The sequence below is a fragment of the Homarus americanus genome, unplaced genomic scaffold (genome assembly GCF_018991925.1).
Source record: "Homarus americanus isolate GMGI-L3 unplaced genomic scaffold, GMGI_Hamer_2.0 scaffold16712, whole genome shotgun sequence".
NCBI lineage: Eukaryota > Metazoa > Arthropoda > Malacostraca > Decapoda > Nephropidae > Homarus > Homarus americanus.
The window spans coordinates 3,187,447-3,208,153 of NW_024757794.1; the positions used below are offsets into that span (position 1 = coordinate 3,187,447).

Below are 20,707 nucleotides of genomic sequence, written 5' to 3' on the forward strand. Positions count from 1 at the left end.
AAATCTTTCACTCTGATGAACTGAACTAACAGTTTCGTATTGTCAAACTAAAAAAAAAATCGTCAAAAGCCTGGATTACAGATATTGCTTATAATGGACATACGATCATGAAAATAGCAAAGACAACACGACTTTTGGGTTGTATATATCACATCAACTAAACTGAACTATTATGCAGGTTTGTAGAGACACGTTAGATATGAATGAGGGCATTTAGTGTTAATATGCTCACCTGGAGTACGCCATTGAAATTGTGGAGGCAGCGACAGATATCAGCGACGGCGACCCACTTCTCGATGACAGCGGTGCGGGAAGCGAGAGTAGCGCCGCGGATCACTTCAGAGGCCACCAAGCGTGACACCTGCCTCACCATAGTGTGATTAGTGGTTAAAAGAAAAAACAATCTATTTCTCATCTCTAGGCTGCCCGTAGAACCTCAAGTGACTGCATTTTATCGGTCGAAGAAGACCTATTATGTGTATTGAAATATATTAACGTTTAAAGCCAGAAATACTGTATACAAATAAACGACAACTCAGGTAGTTAACTCGCTTGGAGGTGTGTTGAGCATATTCCTAGCACCTCCCAGCCCCATCCCAGCAAAATAACTGCTTAATGATGAGTAACAGCAATTAAATAAATACATAGTGAGGAATGAACATTGGAGACTAACCTCGTTAAAGCGACGGGTGATGAGGAGAATATTGGGGGCTTTAATTTGCTTGTCAGGTTTCATCCAGGCGGTCTTGAGGAACTCCCTGAAGCATGGGGTGGTGGTGAAGCATGGGGTGGTGGTGAAGCATGGGGTGGTGGTGAAGCATGGGGTGGTGGTGAAGCATGGGTTGATGGTGATGAATGGGGTGGTGGTGATGATTCATGAGGTGGTGGTGATGCATGGGGCAGTAGTGATTCACAGGGTGAAGCACAGAGTGATAGTGAAGCGCAGGGTGGTAGTGAAGCACGGGGTGGTAGTGAAGCACGGGGCGGTAGTGATTCACAGGATGATAGTGAAGCATAGGGTGGTAGAGATTCACAGGGTGGTTGTGAAGCACGGGGTGGTAGAGATTCACAGGGTGGTAGTAAAATACGGGGTGGTGGTAAAGCACGGGATGGTAGTGAAGCACGTGGTGGCGGTGAAGCACGGGGTAGAGGAGAGAACGCACACGCGTTAATGACTCCTAAGACTATCCACAACACACACACACACACACACACACATATTATATCATTATGTCTAAATCAAATGCAAGTCTGTATATTTTCAGCCACCGGCTGCAACTCTATTAATAAACCGTTTATTATTATTATTATTATTATTATTATTATTATTATTATTATTATTACACACACAATGACTTTTTAACACTATCCATACAGCAATTCTCACCAATAAACAAACTATCTTGTGTACCATGAATTATAATTATTAATAATTATTATCATCACCATCTTAATTACATTGCTGTCATCTCCTAAAGCAAAGACATATTATTAAGAGAGGGAATACTTACTCGCTTCTAATAGCCACAAAAATCTGATGGTCAACGTATGTCATTTGTTCTGCAACTTCAAGAGCCGATAGTGTCTCGATGCTCTCCTTACTTGGGGTCTACGAGGGAAAGGATTTTGTAAACAGCCATTGAAAAATAAAGTACATATTTTTATTATATAACCATTAAAAATCTGGGCAATGATTTTGTGTAGTTATTGAAAAAAAGATGGTCGCTTGTAAATATCTACCTATCTATCTATTTATATAAGTGTGTATTGAGAGTACTAACAGAGGAGGGAGCGAGGAGGGTAGCCAGCTCCACCTGTGGGTTGGGAGGTTCTTCCTTGGTGAGGAGCCGCAGCAGCTGTGACGCCGCCTTGTGCTCGGCTGGCAGTAGCGTGGCACAGCATACCATGTCCTCCAGGAACTCTATTGTCATGTTCCTTAACCGCGGGTCACAGTCGAAGTCCTGGTTGGTGAATTATTCACTTTAATATATAGTGCTGTATCAAACTTACATATTATCCTTCATACTAAATAGTAAATTTCACTAAACAAACAATAATTTGAACTATATTTTAAAAATTTTAGTCGTACCTTTAGCACGCCAAATAATTAGTTATTACGAAATAGTATAAGATAAAAGTAAGTCATTATACTTAAGTACTACCTGGGGTACCCGGCGTTTCCCGGGTTTGTTTTCGACGATGTAAAGTTAACATAAACATATCAAATTTATTTCGTTTTCCATCGATATTAGAGTTATTTATCTTGTTTTTTAATGATGTTTGGGTCATATTATGATTTTATAAATACATAGTGTGGTTTGTGTACAATTGGATTAGGTATGGCGTGTTTTTTTTATTGCATTATGTAAGTTGGCACTGCTGCGGATCGGTAGATGGTGATGACAGTGAGGTTGTTTTGAAACCCAACAGAGAGTTTTATCTCATATATTTTTTTTTTAGAATATTGTAAATACTAACCTTGTTACGCACTTAAAGACCTTTGTTTTTGAAGCGCAGTAATAACATTAGTATAACAACATCAACGACAGTGAGGGAAATGCTTTGTTATATATGCACGAGGAGGGGCTGGGGGTGAGTTAGGCAAGTCTAAAATGTAATACCCAGCTGTACACTCATAGGGTCCTCTCAGTGTATATTTCAAGTTTCAGGACTCTAGATTCCGTGGTCTTGGGGGTACGGTACTAGCTGGCTAACTGACTGACTGACTGACATGCACACAAGCTATTTTATTTTTATATAGTTTACATTATCTGAAATTAATTCATGAACAATTTCTATTTTTGTCATTGTTTTTCAAGCAACAAAGTATATTTCTAGTCCGATTTACGAACACTTGGATGGAAAGGTCCTAAGCTTGATACTCCCTGACAGCATTTTTTACTATTGTTCAACTGGGGAGCAGGAGGGTTAATGAGCTAAAATGTACAGAAGGGAACGAGCACACGGAGGGAAAAGTGCGCATATAAACACCTCACCTGAGAATGTTTAGATACCCAGTGGCGCAACACATTGAGGACTCGCATGGTGGCGGCGGTGCATATGATGGACTCCTGACGAGGTCGTTCCCTGAAAGAGGAGCGGCGCCCCTCCCCACCCACGGAGAAGCGGCCCAGGGGAGGCGTCTTAGGGATATCCCTGGGGTTGCTCGAGCCTGCCGTGGCCACAGCAAAGGCAGCTGCTGCAGATGCACTACTGCTCCTGTCAGTAGAAGAATAATTGCCTCAGATTGAAGTAAGATAAAGTAGGATGAGACGAGAGAGAATGAGATCTTCAACCTATAACTTCAAAGGTCACTACTAAAGCACTACTTCACGTTGAGGATGGGAATGAAGTGTGGGAAGGAACTAGTGCGGAGCTACTCACCTGCGCTGAGACTGTCTGGAGGAGGTGATAACCACACCAACCCGCGGCACTGAGTGTGAGGGGGAGTCTGGTACCTGCAATGGAGTGTGCACATCAATGTGCTATACTGTAATGATGATCCTTATTATATATTTTTCGTCAAAGGTCAAATGTATAACGTCAATACAGAGATGTGTCTGTACACTGATATGAGCACAATTGAAGGACTTTCTTTACAGATATTAAATGTCTAAACAAACAAAATGGTTCACGAGTAGAACTTACGGTTAACTTCCTACTTAATTTTAGTCAATGAGTATCTGAAAAGTTCTGCATTCATTCATTCTTTAATTTGTTAACTGAAAAATTTTACCCAGTGACAATATCATAATGTAGACAGAATGTTTCTCAGATAATAAGTTACTGTAGAGGACTAAAGTACCCAATCATGCAGTTTATAATTTGCGAAAGAAATCATGATATTTGAGGGTGAAAAGGTTGTACCTGGAAGGATGACCTCGGGGTAGCGGTATGGACGCTAGAGCGGGGAGAAGCCAGACCCCCTAGACCCAGAGCAGTGAGGGCCGCGTCACTCTCACAGCTGGGTCTTTTGCCACCCTTGGTACGATGGCCCACCAAGAGGAACCCAGAAGTGGTGGCAGCGCTGTGAGATCTGTTAGTAGAGCGGGGCCTTACTCCCGTACCCAAGATGTCTTGCTCGTCCTCAGCCTCTGAACCCGAAGTAGCTGCCTCGAACTTACTCCATCCCTGTAAAATGAGTTACAATTAATTATCATTTAGGAGATGAGACATGTGGCGTTCGTAACAGTTAAGTGACGCCGTGCTGTGAAAGGAGATATTCTATAATCATCACATAGCGAAGCACTTTTTTTAATATTATTTAATTTTAATATTCTAATATTCTCTTTAAATACAAAAAATGCCACAAGCTATTATAACAAATTCTGGTCAGCCTTGTGAGCTCAATATATCAATTACTCCGGACACTGAATACCATACTTGCTTCATGCATTAAGATTTAAATTTTAAATGGAATGGACGAATCACTGGTGAGGAGGGTCTGCTCCAGCCCTTCACGACACTTTTACTGCTATACTACTACGTTATTAAGACGAATGTGAAGCAGACTGTTAAATATATGAATAATTATGTGTTGTAAAGTACGTCTGATTGAAGAGTCAGTCGTAAGCTAAAGTGGTAAGCTTAGACTGTTGTTAGGTAAAATATAGTTGATCTTTCTCATTTAGTGATGCTGATTATAATACACACGATCAATGATATCAATATGGATCACCTGAAGCTTAGACACCTCAGATTATTTCACCTGAAAATTAACCACTTTAGTGCTACCTGGGGGTTGGATTAGGTTAAGGTAGGTTTGGTTACGTTAAATTAGGTTAGGTTAGGGTAGGTTTGGTTATGTTAAATTAGGTTAAGTTAGCGTTAGGACTTAGGATGGTGACTTTTTAAGTAAAATAAGCTGGGTGTCTAACCTTCAGGTAATTTTGAAGTCTGTGTACTGTACTGTATATACGATATGAGAAAGGAGACTAGTACTGACCTGAGGGCGCTCCTCTAGTGACGACATTCTGCGTGGAAGAGAACGTCGCGGCACTGAACATGGGCGAGGCGGGGAGGTGACAGCGTCCAGGATGCGGGATGGACGACGACTGCGGCTATGACGTTCCGCCTCAAACGGTAACCGCCATTCTGAGAAGCCCAGCATCCCGCCACCTCCCACTAAGGTTGAGGTGGAGACATCTGTTGGACTGTCTGGTTGGCTCATACTTAAGTCTGGAAAAAAAATGGTTTTTGTTAATACACTCGCTGAATCAGTGTGAACTTGAGTGATGATTTTACCGAATAAATGCGTATCTATCTATCTACTTGTCAATGTTAGCCCCTGAAAAGTTAAGATAATAAGCGTTTTGTATGACGAGTGGCAAAATAAACTACACACAGTACTATTACTACTACTACTTCGCTGTAGTGAGCTCTGAGGTGACTTGAGAGGCTGATACGGGACCGGCAGGGTAGTCCACAGATGTTGCTCGGAGGGTTAACATCCACACTTCAGGATGCAGGCCGTCATGTGACATTCCTATGGATACCCAGTCATGTCGGTAACTTGGGGAATGAGTCAGCAGATGGCCTTGCCAAGACTGGCTGCAACAAGGCCACACCTGACTACGTTGTTCCTCGAACACTTTTACAGCTTAGGACCCAAATTCGCCGCAAACAGAGAGAAGCTCGGGAAGCAGCCATCCCCCTGGACTCCCCGCCCACCTGGTACGATGTCCTCCGTAAACTTCCTGACCTCTCGTACGTCTACGGGAAAGGGTCGCGGAAAGGGGACGTGATTGCTGCCCGTATCATCATTGGGTATGACTTTGCTTGGGAGATTGGTATCCCCGCATCCCCTGAGCAACGCTCTTGTGCATTATGCAGAAGACCCGACAGCCGCACCCTTATCCACTACCTCCTAAGATGTCCCCACACACAACGCTTCCGTGACGCCTGCTGGACCACTACTCCACGACCCCCTGACGGAGACACGATGATCCTCCCCATACTGACCAGATACTATGTAAATAACATTGATTATGTGTTAAAGGAATATCCTTTCTTCCTTAGGCTTTAGTAAGCCCCTTTATAATATTTATACTGTATATACTTGTCACACTTGCCAGATGCTTCTGGTGTTATTGTACAGGGGTACCTAGTGACAGCACTAGGATCCCGCTTCCTCTATCAAGGAATAAACAATTGAAATTGAAATTGAATTGATGTTGCTCGTGTGGAGGGCTACACCTAGTGCGGGAGGGGCGACATCAGCGTCTTTCCGGCGTTGGCGCTTGTCTGTCTCGGTATGCTATCGGGCTAACTCGAAAGTATTGACACCTTCTTGTGTGGTGCTCCTCCAAGCGTTACGGTGTGGAGTAATCGTCTCCCAAGTGAGGGAGTCTATTTCGCATTTTTTCAGGTTTGTCTTAAGACTATCCTTATACCTTTTCAGTTGCCCGCCAGCGTTAGGTTTACTATTCGTTAGGTGACTGTTAAGTGGCTGCTTTGACAGTCTACTGTCGTCCATATGAGTAACATGGCCAGTCCAGCGTAGTTGTTCGTGGATAAATGGTAGCCTCGATGCTCCTACAGCTGGTGTCAGTGAGAATATTGGCATTTGTTTTCTTGTTTTCCCAGCAAACTCGGAGGAGGGAACGTAGACTATGTTGGTGAAAGTTTCAAGTACCTTGTTTTTGTTGTTTTTTTATTTATTATTTTTTTTTACGGGAATTAGCCCACCAGGGCACAGCTCACTGACCCACATCGGGGCCTGGGGGAGGGGGGGGAATTTAATAATAATAATAATAATAATAATAATAATAATAATAATAATAATAATAATATTAATAATAATAATAATAATAATAATAATAATAATAATAATAATAATAATAATAATAATAATAATAATAATAATTCATAGTAAATAAAACTTATAATACCAGACAACAAAAATATTAATGATAATAATAATAATAGTAATAACTGTAATAATAATAATAATAATAATAATAATAATAATAATAATAATAATAATAATAATAATAATAATAATACTAATAATAATAATAATAATAATAATAAAGACCTATAAATACAAAAATGAAAAAAAAAAGATCAAAAGTGAGAAACAATATATGTATGTTGTGTTGTCAATAGTAAGAGAAATAATTGAGACCCTGCAATTGTGTGTAAATGAGGCAGAAAGTCAGATCAGCAACCTGGGACTTGGTCACAATTTTCGTGATGCCATATGGCAGCAGGGTCTACCATTAGGCAATACACTACGCTTCCAATATCTTCCCAGGCGGTAGCGCCTCCCTGTTTGGTAGCTGCCTACTACTACCTAGAGGTGCCTCCTGTATGTGACCAATGTCTCGCAGCCAATTAGCAGGGTGGGGAGGACCACTGCTCGATATACGTGTAACTTTGTAGATAATTTCAGCTCCCTTATACTGAAGACACGGGTACGGGGTATGCCAAAGGCTTGAGATGGACATCTGATCCGATGTTGAATCTATTCATCGATGTCCGCGGTGGTGGACAGATGAGAGCCGAGATACTGAAAGTGGGTAACATTAGAGAGGGTAGTACCGTTAAGCTGGATGGATGGTGGAGGTGTGACTGAACCAGGGGCAGGCCGAAAGAGAATCTGAGTCTTACGTACATTCACCTTAAGGCCGAAGAGTGCATACGCATCTGTGTAAGTGTTCAAAATCCCCTGTAGGTTGCTTTCAGTGTGAGAGACAAAGGTGAGGTAGTCTGCATATAGAAGTTCAGTAATAGAAGCTGCCTCATCAAGGGATGGAGGATAGTTGAGGTGGGTCAGCTCTGGATGCTGAGGGACCTGCTGGGTAGTCAGGACATCCACATCGGTGTTTTGGTTGAGCAGCGAATGGCAATGCTCTTTCCAGCACTGAAGGATGCCTTCTTCGTCTTTAATTAGGGATTACCATCGGCCCAGCGGAGGGGGGCTGCACCATGTGTGATTGGCCCATAAAATGTTTCAGTGGAATTGAAAAATTTGCGCATCTTGTTTTAATTTGCAAGTTTTTGCATTTCACGTGTTTTATTTTTTAAAGCAGTCGTTCTTTAGATTGCGAAGTTCGCACTGGGCTGATGCTTTCTTCTTGCAGAAGGTATCAGCTTTGGTTCGAGACTGAGGGTTGTTCTGTCAGTCAGTTAAAGCAGCACGTTTATCATCGACGAGTACATTGATTTCCGGAACATTTTCATCAAACTAGTCCTGGTGTATTCTTTTGATCTGGTGGAGGGCCTCTCTGCAGGTTTTTGTCATGACAGTGTCGAAAATATCCCATTCAGCTCTGGGATGTGGGTTGTTTGTTTTCTGGTTGTTTATCAGCCCATGTGCGAGCTGCTCTCTGAAAGTATGTGCTACTGCTGGATCCTCCAGAGGTATACTGTTAAAACCTCTTCTGGAGGCTTGTTGCCTTCGTTGTTTTGGGGCGACGTGAAGTGAGAGCTTAGCTCTGACGAGCTGATGATCAGTGTCGCAGTGATCTGAGCCAGGCATGGCTCGGGTGATGAGGACATCTAGGCGATCTCTTTCTCTGACAATGATGTAGTCAATAAGACGCCAGTGTTTGAATCGTGGGTGTTGCCACGAACTCTTCAACTTGTTGGCCTCCCTAAACAAGGTATTGGTGATAGTGAGGCTGTGTGCAGCACACTTGCTGAGGAGGATAAGGCCGTTGGGATTACACTTGCCTAGTCCATTTCTCCCTATGATTCCCTGCCAAATGTCAGCATCTCTGCCAACTCTGGCATTGAAGTCACCTAGGAACACAACCTTATCTTCTCTGTCAAGGTCGGCATAAAAGGCCTCCTTGATGTCATCCTCTGCATCCAGTGGTTGAGCATATGCACTGATGAAGAAGGCAAGACGTGATTGATTCAGTGGGACTCGGAGAGTCATGAGGCGCTCGTTGATTCTTACAGGCATTTCAGTTAGCCCATGTGGGATGCATTGGCGGATGGCAAAGACAACTCCATAAATGTGGTTTCTCTCCGCAGCAGGCTTACCCTTCCAGAAGAAGGTGTAGCCAGATCCCGGTTCTGTGTGTCGACCCTCGTCTGGGAGCCGGGACTCACTAATGGCTGCTATGTCGATGTTATACCTTGCCAGCTCTTTTGCCACAAGGGCGGTTCTTCTTTCAGTATGCTTATTTGTGCCAGTATCCAGAAGGTTCCTGACATTCCATGCAGTGACCATAAGAGGTTGTATAGTTTGCTTTTGTTTTGATCTGTGATTATGACTGTGTTTTCGACCGCATAAGGATGAGCTTACTGGGTGCGGTTGCCCAGTCAGGTTGTTTTTTTAGGCAGGCTATGTTTAGGGCACCTTTTCTACACACACACACACACACACACACACACACACACACACACACACACACACACACACACACACACACACACACACACCATGAACTTAATGTTTTAGAATATCATTAGTTCTTGAGTGGTAGCTGTCATTCGGTTTATTTTTTCGTTCAAATTTCGGTAACTACCAAACCATAATCCAGAGTTATAGCAGAAAGCTGAAACACAGACAATGATGACACTTGGGACTTGATGTTTACCTTCCCCGATGAGGGTCTCAGCTGATGATGTAGACCCAACCAGATTACGGCGACCTTTTGGGATGGTGAGGAACTTGTGGTCATCGTCTGTTCTGATGGTCACCTGTAGGGCAGTCATGGTGAATGTTATCTCTGCCTTATAATACTCTATGATGGAAAACTAAAGAAATCAAATTAATTCTGATTGCAACACACCAAAACTCACCTGAAATGTTGCAGTTGTCGTTCGCGTTACAAGAAAGTGTTGAAATAGTATATTAATAGATTCCAATTATACACTTTCTTGAATAAATATAATTAATGAAACTACGACAAAATATCTATACAGTTCAGTATAATAAATTGTATATAATGAATTTTGTAAGATGACTCTCACGCCACTGCTTCAAGTTCCAGCAAATCCCATAACCATCTGACATGCCTATGCCTGAGACAGTTTGCAAATGCGCTATCCGCTGTGTGTGTGTGAGTGTGGGGGGGGCCTATGTTGATTTATTGAGGCGTCCATGTTGTTTTAATGTATTTGTGTCAGGAATTAAGGTTTTGAGCGCATTTGCAACCAACAATATATATATATATATATATATATATATATATATATATATATATATATATATATATATATATATATATATATATATATATATATATATATATATATATATATATATATATATATATATATATATATATATATATATTTTTTTTTTTTTTTTTTATGAAAATTCATGCAAACAAAAGCTGGCGTAATGTAAGAGTTTGCAAACCTAACCTAACTTAACCTAATAACATATGAAGTAAAAGCCTATCTTTAAAGACGAGTTGTAAGAAGGGTTTATTAAAACAAATTTCCCTTAAGAGTGTGAAAGTTGATACAAGTTCAGCGAAAGTGAGACTGTATTGTGTACCTTCTTGGGGCTGAACGGTGAGTTTGGTGCACTGGCGGGGAGACTGTTGGTGTGGAAGGTAGCTTCGTTCACTGCCGCCTCCTCTCTGATACGACGCTCCTCTTGCTCCCTCTGTTCCTCCTCAACTGTGCAGGGTAGAAGGCCTATTGTGTATTATTAGCTTACTCTATCCGTCGTCTGCGTTTACCTTGTGTTACATCGACATGGAAAATACAATATTCTTTAACAATAAAAAAATTACCTCTGGGAATATTTTCAGCTGGTGTGCATCAGGAACATTTTCTTATGTTTTTTTTTTTCATTATATCTATCATTCTGTTGAGGATACGTCGAAATAGGAAAAGAAAAGCATTTTGGTTTAGGTAAAGCTGAAATAGGACAAACATTAATCAGAGAACACGACAGGACGGCGAACACAAGTTGTGGACGGAAATTTGACATGGAAGTAAATTGATAAATATAAAAGGAAAGAAATGATGATACAAGGAAGGTAGCTTACATCTCCTGTATGACCACCGCCAGTGTTGATTGCCGGACGCTTTTGCCACCTGCGCATCAAACGTCCAGCAGCGTTCGCGAGGCGCCTCCACCTCAAACCCTGACACATAACGGATTTATTAACATATTATAAATTATATGTATCTTAACCATATATTTTAATTCATACTTTAATAATTATGTTTATATACGTATTATGATCAGCGAATTTAAGAAAGCTATTTGAATTACCTATCAGACGCACTGTACAATAGCTAAATAAGTAGTCTTTAACCCTTATTAAAAAAAAAGATGAATGATGTAACTTTCGTAGGGATAACTCATCGCTTTCCGTATTATACAGATACTTCAGTTAATATTGTGACGAGCTACACTCATTGGTGCCAGCAACACGCTTCAATCGACGACTTAAAGAGGGAGCTCCTGCCTCAGTGTTCGTCTATGTATTATAACCTCCATCAGTTAAAATCATCCTGTTTCAGGTATCTTTAGTCCCTGGAAAATGGACTCATCGGTATGTAGATGTGACGACGCTTGGCTGGCCCCTCTGCGAGTTTTATGTTAAAACAACTGACGTGGTATCAGGTAAAACTATAAGACGTTTGATTACTATTAATGTATAAGACCGAGTATTGTGAAGATTTAAGGATTGTCTTGCTGAAATTAGCATGATGCTAAAATAACTCTGGTAGTTGAAACAAAGAGGAAAAGTAAATCATTATTACCGGAGAAAGCACTGAAGGTTGAAACACGCCTTGGAGAGTTGCGGTCACTGTCGAGGTCTGGGGGTGGGGACGCTATATACTCTGGAGATCTGTTGGGAGAAATATATCACATTAAAGCCGCCTCAGTGATATAATTTTGCAAACACGGAAACTTCAAATGTACTCCTCTGTCAAATATCTATCTAATCTTTATGATTTCATATTGCTCGTGTGAGACCAACTGAAGAGTAGTACCCCAGCTTATTTGAACTTACCATTAAACACCCTAACGCTACATGAGGGGTTAGATTAGGTTAGATGAGATTAATGTTAAGATGGTTAATATTAATATGAAATTAGCTGGAGGCTAATCTTCAGGTGATCCCCGTCTTGTGACTGACCTCTCAACAGAAGAATCGCGAGAGTCGGCCATCTGGTCGTGGACGTCTGGGTTGTAGTAGACCTTCTTAAGGGCTTCAAGAATAGAGATACCGTCGGTGAAGACACGGTAGGTCAAGAGGAAAGTGTTGAGGAAGTCAATGGACAGAAAACGAAGATCGGTCAATCTCTCCAGCAGCCTATCCGGTGTGGCGTACCGAATGTGGGGCACCTGGCGATGAAATTGTACATGTTGGTTTAGTTACAAATAATATACGTTTTCTCATACTAATAGTTATTCTATACTGTACTGCTTTTTCTCTTTATTATTCTGTGTTTCCATCCGTTCGCTCTCACATAATGCAGCGCACTCACACAAATCATTACTTATTATGCTAGTAAGTTCAGTGTCCTATATAAACACATACAAATAACCAAGAGTTCTTACTCCTGTTCTTACCTTATAGCAATTGGGAACCAGATTTAATTTTGTACTTACATGTCCATCATCCTTACCTTCCATTAGTTGACATATCTCCGAGTTCCTGAAAATGGTGATCTGGTTTCATCTTTCGGGAATCATTAATATGTCTTCGTCCTCCAGGAGAATAATCACATGTGCTGTACTCATCTTTCAGAAGAAAGTGTGTTGGTCTTACTGCCTTGAAAACGATCACTTGCTCTAACTGTACTGAACATGATTAGTAGGTCATCTTGTACGGACCACCGATCTACCTTGGTGACTAGTGTTTACCTTACAAGAGTTGAGTGTGCGTGAGAAGCGAATATCGATGTCATCCCGGAATAGCTTGGGGTCATTTTTGATGAAGTGTGGCATCGTTATTGATGAAGTGTCGGAGATGGAGGAGCGGAATAAATTGTTGAAGTGTACGTTGTCCAAACACTGGAGAGAGAAAGGGGAGGTATTTGAACACACATGCATACATTCCAAATCCTATTATTGTATTTATCTATTTAAGCTTCAGTGTATAATCACAAAAACACAAACATCATAAAATATTAAATAGGCCTATAAAAAATGACATGATCTATAATACTTGAATATGATGACTATACTTGACTAATGTCGCTAATCCAGGCTTGTTTCTCCTGCATAGTGGGCGCCACGAGATGAAGTGTTATAGGCAAGCCACTCTTCTGCTCCACAACGATCTTGAAATCTAGGTTTGCTTGTTCCACGTTGAAGTTCTTGCCGGGTCCTGATCCACTACTGGTTGCTGCTGAACTGTCACTCACTCCGCTGCTCTGTGACGAAAACGAACACACCGACTCTGCCATTGTGGAGGGAATCATTACTCTTTTGTTTAATGGTGTTGCGTCTTGTTTACCGACGATATGTTGCTTATTATTGTCACATATGTATTTCCACTGACCCTTAAGTTGTTTTAACTTTTATTTTGCTGTTTTAATGTAGATTCTTTCAGTGTGTGTGTGTGTGTGTGTGTGTGTGTGATATTTACCCACGTCTTCGTCTTGATTGCCTTGTTCATTTGGGTCTTCGATGAGCGTGGCGTTGTTTAGAGGCACCTTTCCCACCCCCGCCACCAGGTGCAGTTTCCCGCCAGAGGTCCTCGTCGCAACGATAAGGTGGTTGCTAAAGAAGGGTGATGAAGAAGGGTGATGAACCGTAACCAAGGAACTATAACGGAGGGATACTGATGGAACTAATGTGAGCACTGAGGAAGGTTAATAGGTCAATTTATTTTTGGTAGAATTTTTTTCGTAATAAAATAATACTAGTGGGCTGGAAAAGCTAAGGCGCTAAGTGGGGTTTAATGTACATTTGACTTGAAGAGAAAATATATGGCGTACCTAATCGGAATACTGTATTGAGATGACTTACAATGAGTAAACCATGTGACCAGGGATAGTTATATGTTTGAGGGGTACAGTACCAGATACATGTAAAATATTAATGATCTCGCTGGGAATTGTATCGAAAAGGGTAATTATTGAGAAAATCAAATATTTTACTTTTTGTGGTATAGGAAAAAAATAGTGGTATCTACTATACTTAATGTTGATAGACTAATGTACCACTGATGACATGTGATATCTGTTGGTGAAGGCTAGTACTGTAATGCATGTTTTGATACACAGACTAACATTACTTCCAAGTTTATTCTACGGTTAGATATCCAATGACGCAGCGCTTTGTGCTACCTATTGATAAAGTACTGATGGTGACTAATAGTTTATACTGTTGACTGGAGGAGAAACATGATGATGCTCCATTATCAAAAAATATGTTCACTTATTAACAATAGTTACCCGGTAATGACAAAGACCAATCGACCAGTAAATAAAAGCTCCCATTGTTTTGTATAATTCGCTAAGCTTCTCATTATTACTGTATTATGAGTGAATATAGTGTTAAACTGCTGTGGCGACTCGAGATACAGTAATTGAATAGAGAACACGATGACCAGGGGGATCAGGTTACACTACTATAACTTACAGATAAACCTAAAACAATCTTTTGAATCCATTTATTATTGTTATTGTAAAAACATTCATTGGTTACAACTACTAAGGAATGAATGACTTGAATTCTACACTAATTACTGTCCTCTGCGGTGTGTGGTGCAAGAGGGTCTCTGCGTACGCCAAGGTCAACAGTTAATTAGTCGTATACTTACAGAAACAAAAATGTGCGTACACGGGACAAGTGCCTGGGGATATATAAAGGTAAGCATATGCACATAGATAATTTATTAATTTTGAGGGCGTGGGGAAGAAAAAGCTGCACCTGGAAAAAAAAGGTGATGGGATTTGGTTGAGTGGTCTTACTATTGGTTTCCCGCTATTTCGAATCCTGGCGTCTGTTCCAATTTATGTTAATGATATACTTTAACTTAAAACTAACACTGATTAATAGGTACGTTTAAATGATTAAGATATCTTGGGAATAAATAGGTCGTGAAATCCTCGCACATCATCTACGGTACACTTAAGAGAATGAGAACCTGTGTCGGGAGAATGAAGGTTGAGTTCTGTATGACTTACCTAAAAAGGAAACACTGACGCACTGCATCCTTCTCACTTTTGAACTGGCCGAGGCGACTCTTGGTTGAGCGAGGGCGGTCTCCCAGAACCTGGATCAGCGACCCTGTCAATCATACTCGCTGTTATTAATTAATCTTCATATTTTTTTCGGATTTTTATTCTACATAATATATCGTAGTGGATATACTGTATGCGTTTATGTATGAAGCTTATATAGTGTTCAATATAAAATACTAACATTATAACATATATCTTGGACTAATTTTTTCATGTCTCTCTCACTAAGGTTGAGAGAAAAGGTAAACAATTAAGCTAATTTTTAATCTCATTCTTTTCAGACACACACAAAAAAAAGAAATGTTACTAGTTGTGAAAAATACAGTTCTACTTTAATAATGGTCCATAATATCAAGATCGTCATAAATGAAAGTCAAAATCAGGGTTCCTAGATAGGCTAAAATTTACCCTATGTTTGTGTATAAATCCCACCTGATTCCCTGTTGTGTGAGTCAGCCAAACAGACGCCGCCAATTAATACCTGTTGGCTTTTTCTATGAGAACGGGGTACCAGCTTTCCTTTGATTACATTTTTTGTTGTTTTCTGGGTCATTAATACTTTGATATTTTTGCTGTTAAATTCATTACGGCAGTCCCTTTAGCTGATTGTCCGGGTCATCATCGCTGTGTTGCTACTGTTGTCAGGCTCATCAATTTTGCCTTTTTGTTGCTGTTGTTGTCAGGTTAATTAATGATGTGTTGGTGTTGTTGTCAGGATTTCAGGATTGCTAATGCTGTGTTGGTGCTGTTGTCAGGGTTACTAATGCTGTGTTGGTGCTGTTGTCAGGATTACTAATGCTGTGTTGGTGCTGTTGTCAGGATTACTAATGTTGTGTTGGTGCTGTTGTCAGGATTGTTAATGCTGTGTTGGTGCTGTTGTCAGGATTAATAATGCTGTGTTGATGCTGTTGTCAGGATTACTAATGCTGTGTTGGTGGTGTTGTCAGGGTTACTAATGCTGTGTTGGTGCTGTTGTCAGGATTATTAATGCTGTGTTGGTGCTGTTGTCAGGATTACTAATGCTGTGTTGTTGTTGTCAGGGTCATTAATGTTATGATATTTCTGTTGGCAGGGTCACTAATGCTATATTATTATTGTTGGCAGGGACTTAAATGTTATGTTGCTACTGTTGTCAGTGTTGTTAATGATTTTTTAACATCAGTCATGAATACTGTATTAATGCTGTTGTCAGGGTCACTAATGCGATTTTACTGTTGTCAGAAGTTGTCAGGTTAATGCTATATCTGCTTTAAGTGTTTCAGGTCATTACGATATGTTTTACTAGGGTTGTCAGTAATATAAGGTCATTGTTATATTGGTACAGGTGTTGTCAGGTCATTGGTATATATAGTATAAGTGTTGTCAGGTCATTCGTATATATACGGTATAGCTGTTGACAGGTCATTGGTATATATAGTATAAGTGTTATCAGTTCATTGGTATAACAGTAGAGATGTTGTCAGGTCATTGGTATATATAGTATAAGTGTTGTCAGGTCATTCGTATATATACGGTATAGCTGTTGTCAGGTCATTGGTATATATAGTATAAGTGTTGTCAGGTCATTGGTATAACAGTATAGATGTTGTCAAATCATTGGTATATATACAGTAGTATAAGTGTTGTCAGGTCATTGGTATAACAGTATAGATGTTGTCAGGTCATTGGTATAACAGTATAGATGTTGTCAAGTCATTGGTATAACAGTATAAGTGTTGTCAGGTCATTGGTATAACAGTAGAGATGCTGTCAGGTCATTGGTATATATAGTATAAGTGTTGTCAGGTCATTGGTATATATAGTATAAGTGTTGTCAGGTCGTTGGTATAACAGTATAGATGTTGTCAGGTCATTGGTTTAACAGTATAAGTGTTGTCAGGTCACTGGTATATATAGCATAAGTGTTGTCAGGTCATTGGTATAACAGTATAGATGTTGTCAGGTCATTGGTTTAACAGTATAAGTGTTGTCAGGTCATTGGTATATATAGTATAAGTGTTGTCAGGTCATTGGTATATACAGTATAAGTGTTGTCAGGTCATTGGTATATATAGTATAAGTGTTGTCAGGTCATCATTGGTATATAACAGTATAGATGTTGTCAGGTCATTGGTATAACAGTATAGATGTTGTCAGGTCATTGGTATAACAGTATAGATGTTGTCAAGGTATAACAGTACAGATGTTGTCAGGTCATTGGTATAACAGCATAGATGTTGTCAGGTCATTGGTATAACAGTATGATGTTGTCAGGTCATTGGTATATATAGTATAAGTGTCAGGTCATTGGTATAACAGTATAGATGTTGTCAGGTCATTGGTATAACAGTATAGATGTTAACAGGTCATTGGTATATATAGTATAAGTGTTGTCAGGTCATTGCATATATAGTATAAGTGTTGTCAGGTCATTGGTATAACAGTATAAGTGTTGTTTCAGTTCATGGTATATACAGCATAAGTGTTGTCAGGTCATTGGTATATACAGTATAAGTGTTGTCAGGTCATTGGCTAACAGTATAGATGTTGTCAGGTCATTGGTATAACAGTATAAGTGTTGTCAGGTCATTGGTATAACAGTATGTTGTCATGTATTGGCTAGAGTACAGTATAGATGTTGTCAGGTCATTGGTATATACAGTATAAGTGTTGTCAGGTCATTGGGATACAGTATAGATGTTGTCAGGTCATTGGTTTAACAGTATAGATGTTGTTGTGTCATTGGTATATACAGTATAAGTGTTGTCAGGTCATTGGTATATACAGTACATAAGTGTTGTCGTATCATTGATATATATAGTATAAGTGTTGTCAGGTCATTGGTATAACAGTATAGATGTTGTCAGGTCATTGGTTTAACAGTATAGATGTTGTCAGGTCATTGGTATACAGTATAAGTGTTGTCTGGTCATTGGTATATACAGTATAAGTGTTGTCAGGTCATTGGTATATATAGTATAAGTGTTGTCAGGTCATTGGTATATACAGTATAAGTGTTGTCAGGTCATTGGTATATATAGTATAAGTGTTGTCAGGTCATTCGTATATATACGGTATAGCTGTTGTCAGGTCATTGGTATATATAGTATAAGTGTTGTCAGGTCATTGGTATATATAGCATAAGTGTTGTCATGTCATTGGTATATATAGTATAAGTGTTGTCAGGTCATTGGTATAACAGTATAGATGTTGTCAGGTCATTGGTTTAACAGTATAGATGTTGTCAGGTCATTGGTATATACAGTATAAGTGTTGTCAGATCATTGGTACATATAGTAAGGGCAAGGTCAGGTCATTGGTATAACAGCATAAGTGTTGTCAGGTCATTGGTATATATAGTATAAATGTTGTCAGGTCATTGGTATATATAGCATAAGTGTTGTCAGGTCATTGGTATATATAGTATAAGTGTTGTCAGGTCATTGGTATATATAGTATAAGTGTTGTCAGGTCATTGGTATATATAGCATAAGTGTTGTCAGGTCATTGGTATATACAGCATAAGTGTTGTAGGATCGATTCAGCAAAACATTCCAGTGATTAGTGAACGATTGATTACCGGAGCAGTGTTCTATGGTGCACTTAAAGGAACTTTCGGCAAAGCATTCTAGTCATCAGTGCAATAAGTGATTATCATACAGTGCTCGATAATAATTGCACCCCAAAGGAAAAAGTCAGACAGTGGGCACTTTATCGGTCACCTTTAAAGTGCCAGTGACAGAACCACCGCGGTGTTTACATATATCGTGAAAACTGTGTGCGGCCTTTGGCGCAAGGAGCGAGGGGACCCAGGGTCTTTCACGACTGACAAGTATTAACAGATGTCTACCAGTGTCAGTGTCCCTCAAAGTGCCGCCAGTGACAAACACTTCCGTCCGCCCACAACAGATCTCAGCAGATGGCCACCCAATCACTTACTCGGCGCAGTCTGTACCATCGTAGAGGCGGTTATCCTGATGTGATGTTATCGTAGCGACTCAAGTCACTGAAAAATATTCCGCAGCGTAGACAAGGCGTCATACACATAAGCCCATTAGAATTGTAACCTCACTAGGAAACCGAGGAAACCCACCCTGACCAGACTATACCACCACCACACTGAAGTTCCACGGATATGTAGCAGTCTCCCGTCCTCTACTGCTATCCAAGTCACTTCCCAGCTAGCAAGTTCGGCGAGCTGGCAACTACAGTCAGGTCAACCGCTGCGAGCGTCATTTGCCATATGTGAGGCTTGGCAGAATTGTGCCTGAAAGCGTGTCATATTGAGGGGATATCAACATATACCTTCGTTTTACAAAGGCGGGCGTTGCCCTCTTCTGTCAAGATGACCTACGCCCGTCACGCCTGGATGGTTCCAGGTCAGCAGATGTGGAAGCATTAATAGTGCGTGTGGGTACTTTCACGGGCACTACATAACACTGCTTCCATTATAATCTGTGTGGCATACCATCCATACTCGATCACCCACCAGAGACACTCTTATCAATCACCTCATCACCACCTCAGACCACCTCCAGAGTTAGGTACCCATGTGCCCAAGTTAGTATGTGGGGATTTAAAGTAAATTCAAGCACCACTGATATATCAGGACGTATGCTATCTGGTTGTGACCTTCCCCACACACAGTCCAAAATACCCTTGACCTTATCTTAACTGACCTTGGGACCAGTACCAGCCACACCTCAACCAATGCCTCCTATCGGGTGTAGCACACACTTATCAGTGCTCTGGTCCCCAGCTGCCACTCCGCTCAAGTACAGAGACCTACATCCAAGACCTACAGGCCGATTACTGGCTCTGCAGTACGCCTCTTCGGGCAGTGGATAGTTCACCATCCTGGACTGAAGTACTTGGCGTGGATGACGGTGTGGAAACCAAATGGATAAATTATACCAACACCACCACGGGAAGCTCACCACCACTTCTTCCCCGAAGTCCGTCAGATCTCACCCAGCTGACTTGCCCTGGATCACACCTCGGATCAAAGACTTGTAAGCAGAGGAACCAGAGCCTTTCATCTCAGCTGACCACATCGCTACAGGTCGCCGCCTTGGTCATCCATGAAATACGCACTGCAAAGAAGTCCACTACCCAGCAAATTACAACACCTGAAGCAGACCAACATCCAGTCAATGGTATGAAGTAGCTTAAAAGACTCTGTGGACTAAACAATAAGACACACCCCCTCCCCTTCCTGAGCCATCTCACTAATGTTGACGCAGCTGAGCAAACAAATAACCATTTCGCTACTATATGCCAGACGCTCCCACGGCCTGACACAACCACTCTCCCTGCTTACCTACCAGCCCCCCTTCCCACTGACTTAGTAGAAGAATTTGACGTAGCAAAACGCCTGGACAAACTAAAATTAAAACGCTCTACCAACCCCATTGACTTACCAATGAAACTCTTCAAGGAGTTCTCCCCGGAGCTTGCTAAACCCCTCTGCTCCATCATCAATGCTTCTCTCAGTCAAGCCAGATGCCCAGCTGACTGGAAGACCTCTTATGTATCACCAGTGCCCAAGTCAACCAGCCCACAATCCTTAAATCAGCTACGACCTATTGCAATCACCCCCAATACC

At 40.8% G+C, this 20,707-nt stretch overlaps 1 protein-coding gene across 4 annotated transcripts in view; it reads right to left on the bottom strand.

Annotated features, from left to right (window-relative positions):
* LOC121857809 (ras-specific guanine nucleotide-releasing factor 2-like) overlaps nucleotides 1–20,707 on the bottom strand; it is a 140,549-nt gene that overhangs the window by 15,199 nt on the left and 104,643 nt on the right. For 3 of the 4 annotated variants that reach the window (XM_042354050.1, XM_042354049.1, XM_042354047.1), the window contains 17 exons: nucleotides 15,067–15,169; nucleotides 13,521–13,654; nucleotides 13,117–13,331; nucleotides 12,794–12,943; nucleotides 12,063–12,271; nucleotides 11,683–11,771; nucleotides 10,959–11,057; nucleotides 10,460–10,602; nucleotides 9,552–9,654; nucleotides 4,946–5,178; nucleotides 3,868–4,131; nucleotides 3,385–3,458; nucleotides 2,997–3,219; nucleotides 1,782–1,961; nucleotides 1,512–1,609; nucleotides 674–758; nucleotides 233–361 (listed from right to left, as the gene is read on the bottom strand). In XM_042354050.1, the coding sequence (XP_042209984.1) occupies nucleotides 233–361; nucleotides 674–758; nucleotides 1,512–1,609; nucleotides 1,782–1,961; nucleotides 2,997–3,219; nucleotides 3,385–3,458; nucleotides 3,868–4,131; nucleotides 4,946–5,178; nucleotides 9,552–9,654; nucleotides 10,460–10,602; nucleotides 10,959–11,057; nucleotides 11,683–11,771; nucleotides 12,063–12,271; nucleotides 12,794–12,943; nucleotides 13,117–13,331; nucleotides 13,521–13,654; nucleotides 15,067–15,169 (2,531 nt within the window). The remainder of the gene's footprint in view (nucleotides 1–232; nucleotides 362–673; nucleotides 759–1,511; nucleotides 1,610–1,781; nucleotides 1,962–2,996; nucleotides 3,220–3,384; nucleotides 3,459–3,867; nucleotides 4,132–4,945; nucleotides 5,179–9,551; nucleotides 9,655–10,459; nucleotides 10,603–10,958; nucleotides 11,058–11,682; nucleotides 11,772–12,062; nucleotides 12,272–12,793; nucleotides 12,944–13,116; nucleotides 13,332–13,520; nucleotides 13,655–15,066; nucleotides 15,170–20,707) is intronic. The other variant, XM_042354048.1, reaches the window with a different exon arrangement.